Here is a 10,691-nt window from a genome sequence, read left to right as displayed (position 1 = left end):
AGCGGGAAAACCGGGACAAAAACACAGGGAAGGCCAAACAGGAACAATACCCCCAACAAAAACCCCAAACCATAACAATATGCAGTGATCTGCATCCCTTGTAACACTCATGTCAAGGGTCAATGCTAATGAGTCCTTTCAATTATATTCCCAAAAGACGGTGTACATCAGTTTGTTTACAGCTGCAGGTCTAAACTGCTGCTACCAAAGGAAACCTTCCCTATACAGCAGGTGGTGCAGGTTGGACTAGAACTTCAAGTCCTGTTCTGCCACTTAGATGATACTGGCTGAACCTGCCTTTGGTGCACTTAATCAACGGCCTTTTCCAATATGAACAACACTTGCTGGTGTAATTGCTACAGTTGTGTGACCATTTAATCTCAGTTTTTATGTGTAAGTTTTAATGTTCTGAAATTAGGGCTGTCCCTGTCATATCGGATTTGTGATTTGGTCTTTTTTCCAAACTGATCCATTTTCTCATTTGGGACATTGGCTTCCAGTTTTCGCTGCTTGCTTTTCATGATGGTAAATATAACTTTCGGCCCTAATTCCATTTCCCCCCATTGTAGCAATCCAAAGTCAGAAGGGAAACGCAAGGGAAGTGAAGGGACAATCAACGAGAGAGAGAGAGAGAGGGAGAGGGAGATAAATGAAAGCTGCAAACAGCTTGTTATATGTGCTTGCTGATTTTGATAGAGAATCATTCATTCATTAAAAAAAATGTAGCGCTCTGCTAAAGCTACCTTTTTATGTGATAGCTCTAACTGACAAATGTATTCAAAAATATGCTTCGTATCATGATTTATTTAGAGAAACCAAGCAATGATATTTAAAATCAGACATCCAAAAACCCCATAGAGCATGAATGAAATGATCATTGTTTATAACCCAATTTATCACCACTGTGATGATTTGACTGTGAGACTTGCAGTCTCCTCAGATCAAATCCTCAAGTAGTTGACTAATCAAGCTCACCCCTATATAAAATCATCCTCATGTGTTTTTAGTGTGTAAGTGGGTGTGCATTTACCCAAGGCAGACGATGTGTGTCAGCCATGTGTGTGTCCCTCCTCCAGTGCTGTGAGGGTGGGTTCATCTTGCTGAGAGGGTGAGGGGGCTGTGGCACACGAAACTGTGGGAAGAATAATAAAGACAAACAAAAGTTCAAATGGACGCAGAAGCCGGGAAAAGGTTAGAGGTGAAATGAAAAGGTCATTAAAAGGAGCAAGGACGAAGCGCACGCGAGAAAGGGAGAGAGACAAAGAGACAGAGAGAGAGATTCTACACAATCTGTTGCTCACACAAACACATACAGGTCAAAATTAAATTTTATCTTCATAGTTGGGTAAAATTGCTTTTACTTTTACACCAACTAACAAGTGCAAGTGAATTGAATTGACAGAAGGAAAGAGAGAGAGAAATAAAATGAGAGTCAGAGAGCTATTTAGAGAACAAAAAAGATAAGAGAGAGAGAGACAGAGAGAAAGAGAGAGAAAGAGATAACAGAGAGAGAGGGGGGGGGGGGCTGTAAATAAATTGCTTCCCTCCACAGCTAATCCCTGATAAGAAAAGGTTACATTGAGTACTGTACAGCCGCAATGGAGGAAGAAAGATAAACACATACAAACAGCATAAGCACACAACAACACTCGCAATAACAGGCTAATTAGTTTAAATAGTTCATGTTTTATTTTAGTGTTTATTTTTCTTTAGGAAGAAGTGTGGTTATCACCATGTTCTTTTTTACCACCACCATCCTGCACATGTGTTAATGTCTATACAGTCACACCTGAAGGCCTCCTAGTACAACCTGGGCAGCTCTATAAAGCTGGGCAGACACTTTATTGATTAAAGGAATAGTTCAATATTTGGGAAATATGCTTATTTGTTTTTGTGCAGAGAATTAGATGACAAGATCAATACTACTCTCATTCATATCTGTCCATTAAATATGAATCTGGAACCAGTAGCTGGTTAGCTTAGCATAAAGACTGGAAACAGGGTTCTGTTCAGCCAACCAGCGGAGGCATACAGAATAGTCCAGCCTATCACTCGCCATGTGGTCTATATCCTTGACCTTCTGGGATTACTCTGGTGCCACAGAAAAAGTCGTCCGGATGCTGTCTTTTTGCCGATGTCTGTCCCCTTCCGCTTTCTTTGTGTTGGAATTTACGAAGACTATGGTTAACTGCTGCTCAGATCTCTGCAGGGTAAATCCAGACAGCTAGCTAGACTATCTGTCCAATCTGAGTCGTCTGTTGCACGACTAAAGCAACTTTTAAACGTACACATGTTCCACCAAAACAAGTTCCTTCTCAAGGCTATTTTGCACTTTTGTGCTCTGCGCCACCAATAATGATTCTGATTGGTTAAAGAAATTCCAATAAATTACAGCACGTTTTTCTCCCATCCCGGGACACTATGTGGACTAGCCAGACCCTCCTAAGCACCGCTGTGGAAGATGGCCTGGTAATGCGAGCCTACTCCCCATTAACTTACAGTTTATTGTTTTATTTCTACAGATTTTACAGCTAATAACATGTTAATTAGTGGGCCTAGAGGTGCAGATTTGGTTACCTTTCCAGGCATTCATGGTTCCCAGAGGACGAATCCTAATGACCTTTCCTCTGGCATCACCATGAGTTTTGAATAAAATGGTACGATACCTATTGGAACGGATTGCCATTCAATTTAGTTCAGACATTTTATGTCAAGGTCACTTTATTATCCCTGAGGGGCAATTTGGATTACAGCCAGCAGTAACAATATATACATCAAACGACAACAAAAAACAAAACCACAATAGGACTTCAAAATGAATTCAATTTGAATTTACAGGATATTATTAACAATTGGGATTACAGCCGGGATGAATGACCTTTTGAATCTATTCGTTCTACATCGCAACAGACTATATCTGCGCGTGGAGGGGAGCAGCATGAATTCACCCCACAAGGGATGACTCGGATCAGCCAGGATGACCCCCACCTTCTTCTAGGATCTGGCATTATACAGGTCATGCAGGTCAGCTGAGGGTGTGCCCGCAATTCTGCTGCACACGTTCATGATACCTTGCATACGATTTTTCTGTTTAATAGAAAGTGACCCGTGCCAACAGATAAAAGAGACAGTAAGAACTAAGAGTGCATGCGTTGATGTGCTTTATTACACACACACATGTTCCCCTCCGACTGAATTGTGTAATCACTTTAGCGATTTGTGCCTCAACAACATCATCAGGTGAAAATAGTTTTTAGTCTGATAGTTTGGTTTGTGACTGCAAAACTAATGGCATTCCCATCAGCCTCAGCTGTACTTTGTTTAATGCTAATTAGCAAATTCTAGCATGCAAAAATGCTAACCTAGGACAAAGAACATGGTAAACATTATACCTAGTAATCATGTGCATGTTAGCATTGACATTTTGAGCAACTTAGCATGCTGGTGTTAGCATTTGGCTCAGAGCACCACTGTGTCCAAGTACGCTTCACAGAGCCACTGAAACAGCTGTACACTATTTGTCTTGTTTCTTTTCATTCAAAGTAGGATTGCACAGAGTAACACTGCCATCTCTTGAATATCAGCACTTCTGAGGCCGGCACCAGCTTGTTTAAATAAAACTGTATTTGAATTGTTTATGAGCAAAAGTAATCAGAAATTTTTGAGTCGGCGCCCGTGTTGCGACAGTTCAATTGAACAATACGTTGTAAGCATTGAAGATGCAGGTTTTCCCATGTGTGTAGTGTTAAAGTACAACAAGATAAACAAAACCGTACAAGAAAATCATACCTAAAAAACACAGTATTATTCACTCCTGTGCTTTGCTACACTTAATCGTGTTGTGACTAAGATATTTGCCAAAAAACTAAATTCTTTATCTAAAGATTTAGCTCCTGTACGTCCTCCAAAGGGTTATAAAACACTGAGTCGTTTAACACGATGAATCACTTTAGATAGATATGTTGGAGAGTTTCTGTGGGTTCCACTGTAGTTCCTGATTAATTTTCATTAACGCAAATGTTTTAAATTTAACTCTGTAAAGCTGACATGGAGATGGCAGAGTTATCATTTAGGTTATTAGCCTGGTGTGCTCAAATTGCTAGGGCTGTGTGGCTGTCATGCTGATTGAAGCACATTCTGGGGGGGGGGGGGAACTACGCACTGTCAGAACAGTAATCAGAATGGAGCGTCTGGTCATGTAAGCATGATCGGCCCGCGTACAGTGAAAGAGTTTGAGTTACATTATTTGACAGAAACTTTGATAAACAGAAATCTTGATTACACTTGAGTCAATAAAACCTGGACAATAAAACTCCTATTCAAGTTCATGCTCTGCTTTTCAACTGTTGTTTGGTACATTTCTTATGAAACACAGTCAAAGAGGATTTGAATTGCCATTTTTTTTTATCTCAATTCTTATCATTTTGGTGGTGGTGATTTTCCTTTGGGCCTGGCTAAAACCTCTTTTGTTTCATCGAGCCTCTTCTTTTTAAAGTAATCTCGCCTCTCGTTCTCCTTAGTTTAGGGTAAGATCAGTAATATCACACTGCTGCACCATTAACAATTTAAAATATAACGAGAGTGAGGGTCAGACTGAACTAATATTGGTCACATTCATCACACCAACCTCTGACTTTATTAAAGCAATAGTACTTCAATAATAAAACCATAAATTCTTATTCCACACACCACTCCCCATCGTCTTATGGCACAACACTATGAATAAAACATCAAATCACAGATTCCCATACTACACAATATTCTCTACATTGTGCTTTATGAATAATGTATCTCTAGTGCCGTTTCTTATTAATATGGCTTTTGCTTGGCAGTGAGGTAATTCTGTGCTAACAAACACACATCTTACTCTCTAGAGGCTTCTCTAGGCCTCTGGAAACTACACAGTAAATGCAGTTACACCCACAGCCATATAAAACAGTGTGTGCTGCATAATGTTGTTCCGGGACTGTTGCTTAGTAATCTAAAAACAGCTGATCTTTAATACGTTGGTCATCGCACTGAGGTGACGTAATGCGACAGCTGTACATACACCATCAACTGCCCTTACACGTTATGCAATGAACGCAATGTTCTCTAGTGGAAATTCCTATCCATGTGTCCATTCTCTACCCTTCTTGTTCTGTTTACAGAGTTTTCCCTACCATTATAAGGCTGATGCACAGCACTCAGGCAGTTTTAGGCTCCACCTAAGCCAAATGAATGTGAGCATCAGAACTAAATAACAATGACTTTTTTGCAGATCTAATGATTGTAGTTGGTCCCCAGTGGACTTCTTCACAAAGCTTTGTCTTTATGCTTTTTTGTGTAATTTATTTCATATCTGCTGTAGCTTTTCCAATGTTTTAGACACAGATATGGTAATAATAATAGTCTAAAATGATGTGGAATTGCATTTTTTATTTTACTGAAAACCGTAAAGTTGAGTGAGTATTCTCAAAACCCCCTGCCAAATAAATGCACTTAAGTGTCTTCCACAAACCTGGGGAAAACAATGGTTTAGCATCTCAAAGGGGTGGTTAAAAAAAACAACCTTTCTTTGAAAGAACCAGTTACTTACAGTACATTCAGTCAAAATGCAAGCAAGGGTTGAAATAATGTTTTTTTTTACTATAGATGAATATTGTAATCCAACAATTTACGTTTTAATTGTTAACATAGGCCATGTTGAACAAATGTCTACTCAGTTTTTTTAGTTTGATTAACATCCATTGTGTTTGGTATAACCACTTCTGTACCGTACATTTTCAATGTTGAAATGAATGCAAATAAGGATGGTGAGGTCTGAAAGGAAGCCCAGCTCACAGTTTAAGTTATATGGGTTAGGGACCTCAACAGTGAAAGACGAGGGAATTTTGTTCTTTTTACTGTGCTGCAGTTTAGATTGAAGAGCTGTAGTGGGTAAAGCTCAACCCTTAAAGGATTTTTGAGGCTGATACAGAAACACTACAAAACATAACAAACAGATTTCCTTTACATTAGTTATTTGTAGTTATTGATGAGTTCTCACTAAAATAATATGATAACTTTAATGATAATGATTTGTTTTATTGTCCCAACAGAACAGAGGAACATCAAAATATATTAAAGTTCTGATAGATAAAATGTATAGAAATAAACCTCAAGATATGAAACTTAAAGTCCTTCGAATATAAAAATAAATCCTTCGAAATAAATCCATTCAGTGTTACCGACAGGGGACGTTGTAGAAATCCCCCTGGTGGACAAACTAAGCAACACCAACGCTCATAACATTGTTCACAGTCATGTTAACATGGTTTTTAAATATTCGTTTATCAGAATCATTTATTTGTCAAATGATTCTGATGAATGACTATTTAAAAGAGTTATGTTTTTTTAATCGGCCTTTATAAATGCCAATACCAACAGATCGGGAAACACCTAACATGGGCCGATAATACCGGTCGGGCTCTAGTAGTGGGTCATTCAGGGTCTGAACGGATCAGGGAGCAGATATTCATTCGAGTGCAATTTTCATGTAAATTTAGCTCCTGATGACAGAGGAGACTGATCATACTGTACATGTATTCAGAAAATCAGACATTAAGTGGTTATTTCCACAGACTGCTTACTGACATAGTTACACCCCCAGAGGGACAATAAAGATTACATGTGCGTCTTGGAGAGAGGCAGATGCATTTACACTTTTTCAACATCTGGCGGGAATGCGTCTCAGATTTCAATCTGTCTGGAGCACTTCTTAGATGATTTACTCTTGGCTTTGTGTGAATGGGGTCAGAGAGTCCCAGTGATTTCTAAATGACATACTGGCAAGTTTTTAGTACAGGATTAGTGCTCAGACATGAATAAATAATTAAAAAACAGCATATGTAACAAATAGTAAAGTTGTTTATCACATTAAAATCAGATTAAAATAATCTAATTTTCCTTATTTATAATTATTCGTCATTGCTTTATCAAAAATAAACTATTTGTGCTACAATTAGGTGCAAATTGACAGAAACTAAAAGTGTATGTGACACAATCAAAAACAATAATTATATTCGGCACTTAACTACTGCCATTTTTCAACAGTTTAAAGGCAAATAAAAGTAAATTGCTTTAAAACCAGACTAATTATATGCAAACATCCTAAATAAAGAAACTACTGTAGAAGCCAGAATTGCGTTCAGTAAGTAACTCCTTCGGGCAACCACTCACACTGCTCAATAACCCTACACAGGACTGCAGGAGTTCTCTGTTTGTGTAAGAAAAGAGAAAGCTTCAAGATAGAAAATCGTTGTAATGCTTTCTGTGCCTCAGGTTGAGTGCAATAAGTGATATTGATTTGTGGAACAGGATGGGAAGAAAAGTTGGTTTGAGGCACCCGGAAATAACTGAAGACTGAAATAGCTGAAGGTGAGCTCAAAGATACAGTGTGGCACGATCAAATAATCATATAGAAAGCATCAACAAAAATGTTCTGTAAAATAATATCATTAGTGCACTGCACTGTAAATTCATCTGAAAATGGGCATAATGGTAACGTTATTTATCCTCTCTAATGTACTACTGATGTTTCAGAAGGGCTATTCACCAGAGCTCTGGGTTTGAATAAGGGATGCACGGATATGAAAATTCTGGCCGATGCCGATGACTGATATAAACATTGCTGTTATTTATCCTCAACATTTACTGATGTTGATTTGATCTGTATAAAACAGTTTCTGCGATAATCATATTCTGTACTCTGTAAATTATAACACTGCCACCACCACCTCAGTTACTTTGCAGTTTTCAAACTTGGTATGTCTTTGTGATGCGTTTTGTATATTTGTTACATGTTTTATGTGTTATATATGTGGTGCGTGTTATGTGGATTATGTGGCCTCTGGTAATTCCCACCCCTACGTAGAAGACAGACATACGGTGGAATTTCTATACTAGACTACAATAACTACAATAAAACCTATGATCACAATGGAAAGTGGTTTATTAAAGCCTCAGAGATCACATCTAAGGTAAGCTGGACTAACGGACTAATGTCTCATCCTGCAAGAACTGAACAGCAACACATTCATTCATAAATAACACGTTTTGGTTTCTTTATTTGCACGTATCCCAACAACAGAACAGCTGAGAGACATTTATACAGTCCTCTATTTATGATGCTGTCTTGCACTACATCATTAATAAAGATGGAAACACACTTCTTTGGCCATGACACCAAGTCTGGGCTTCCTGAACGATAGCTGTCAATCAAGGTAGACAAAGGCGGTTTGTGGGCTGGATCGCCTTGAAAGTGACAAATCATATGTCAAAAGGCAGTTTCATTCAGAATTCACCTGCGAGAGTGTGTATGCCCCCCAGCGCTCGCAAAGCAGACACTCAAAGACTCATGGTGGTTACTCTATGCGCGTCCAGCATGCTGCTTAGTTTTATACGTGCAGGTGCAATTCTTTTCCTCTCCCGATGTTTTGTTTCATGCTCGCGGCTGCCTGTACAACTCTCAATTGTTGAATTGGTGCGCAAAGAGTAATATCTGAGGGTGTGAAGCACATCCAATTCAGTAAGGAAATGTTTTAACACCTTTACGTATAATTAGTACCATTTAGAAAATACCTTAATGTAATTAGAAAATAGAGAATGTCAGAGAAAGAGCTTCATAGGGCCCTTATTCTGTCTTTGTCTCTCTCTCACACACACACACACATACATACACACACACGCACAGACACACAAACACTAACCTGATTAGTTGAGGAAAAATCAAGGCCTGCTTCTTGCATACCCAGGAACATGGTGTCCCCATCCAGCTGGAGAGAACAAAAACGCAAGAGCAACAATGTCAATAAACTATAATCAGACACAGCAAACAGAACAGCCAGCAAGGAGACGAGATGAAGTGAAGATGGAGGTAACAGATTACAAAGTAGCAGCCAGTATGAACGATTAGTCCACTATCTGTATGCCATCTCTTTTGAGATATTGAAAACCCGGTTTGTGACCTGAATGAAGGCTGTTAAAGGTCTGGCCCTTATTTCCAGAAACAATATCTCTTGTGAACAGACTTTTTGTCCATCTCCATCACACATAGGTTGAAATAAAGTTATTTATGGTAACCGCCTGCAAACCAAACAACTAAAGATTTACAGAATCAATAGAATCTCAGACATTAGGATCCACATTTGCTTAGCAGCCAGGTGTGATATGTTGCTTTTCCACTAAAATCCTTCCCACTTTCCACTCCATACACAAATCCCCCCCCCCAAAAAAAAATGGCGTAACTGACTAGATTGAAGGATGATGTGCAGCAAAAAATATTCCAGCTCAAAATCACAGACATGACCTCCCAGTATACCTGCCCTAATGGGATGACATGCGTAAAATAAGTAAAAACAAGTCTCAAGTCATCAAGTGGTGATCAATACACTATGTAATATAAAAATACATTAAGCTATAGATTAAATTATACAAAAAAATATACTTTTATGCCAACATTTATTTTTTAAACAGGTTTGGAATATGTAGGTATTTCACGCTGGAAATGTTCCTAAATTGTCCGTAAGGATATTAAATATACATTTTTGAATGTGCAGTTGTTGATACACTAATGTTAAATGACAGTGACATTCCAAAATTACAGTGTCATTGACATCAATCAGTGTACATGTTATAACATTTTCCCCTAACAAAATTTCCTGTCCATTATTGTACATCATCTTGTGGTCTTGTATACTATCAGCATAAACTGCATAATATGACAATTACAGTACATAGCACACAGTGAACTTTTACTTCTGCATTTCCGTTTTCTCATCCCCCCTTTACTTACCATACACCATGTAATACAATATCACATGGTCACTTTGAGCAGCCCGTGTTGTCTCTTTCTGATATGATATTTTGTGCACTGTTACATATACTTTCAGGAAACGCTTTTTAGTTAATCATTCATTTTAATTTATCAAAATAAGTTTTAACTTAAAGACAATAATGTATGGTAGATGTTCCCTACCATTGAAAACTGTTTGCAGTAGGGTTGCACAATATGAAAAAAATATCTAATTGCAATTATTTTGACTGATGATTCACAATATTGAAGAGAATGACGAATGTTTTTATCATTATTCTCATTTTCATTGACTAATATTAATCTTAAAAAATGTAAATGATTATAAAGTGATTTTTAAAAGGATCTGTACCAAGCAAAGATGTTTTCTGTAGTCTATAGGATAGGATTTGTAGGCCGGGACTTCTCTGCAGCACCACAATACTTCATTCAGAATGGTTTGACACATATTTTGTCTTTAACAAATATTGCGCCCCTCTGAGATTTGGATATTGCACTAGTCCACATTGGGATTTAGATACAATTGTGATTAATTGTACAGGCCTAGTTTGTAGCAGGTCAGTCTGGCCTTGACCAACAGCCCATTAGCTCGTTTGAAATCCAAAATGTCGCTATCTTTTCTTCTCATTTGGCCAGCCCATCCATGAGAACATGAAAGGGAACGGGCAGTCCAAATTCTCTGGGCGGGGTAACCTGGCCCCTTATGACCTCATAAGGAGCAAGATTCCATATTGGCCCATCTGAGCTTTAATTTTCTCAAGGTATAAGCCGAGCCCTGGGTATCCTACTCTGCTTTTGAGAAAAAGAAAGCTCAGATGGGCCAATCTGGAATCTGCCCCTTATGACCCCATAAGGGGCA

General features: G+C 38.4%; 1 protein-coding gene across 1 annotated transcript in view; it reads right to left on the bottom strand.

The window, feature by feature from the left end:
• tox (thymocyte selection-associated high mobility group box) overlaps window positions 1-10,691 on the bottom strand; it is a 50,420-nt gene that overhangs the window by 25,950 nt on the left and 13,779 nt on the right. Inside the window, exons 2-3 of the mRNA XM_034888354.1 lie at window positions 8,730-8,795; window positions 1,031-1,132 (exon numbers count right to left, since the gene is read on the bottom strand). Of these exons, the coding sequence (XP_034744245.1) occupies window positions 1,031-1,132; window positions 8,730-8,795 (168 nt within the window). The remainder of the gene's footprint in view (window positions 1-1,030; window positions 1,133-8,729; window positions 8,796-10,691) is intronic.

The sequence above is a fragment of the Etheostoma cragini genome, chromosome 12 (assembly GCF_013103735.1).
Source record: "Etheostoma cragini isolate CJK2018 chromosome 12, CSU_Ecrag_1.0, whole genome shotgun sequence".
NCBI classification, from domain to species: Eukaryota; Metazoa; Chordata; class Actinopteri; order Perciformes; family Percidae; genus Etheostoma; species Etheostoma cragini.
This window is presented reverse-complemented; position numbering and strand designations above follow the sequence as displayed.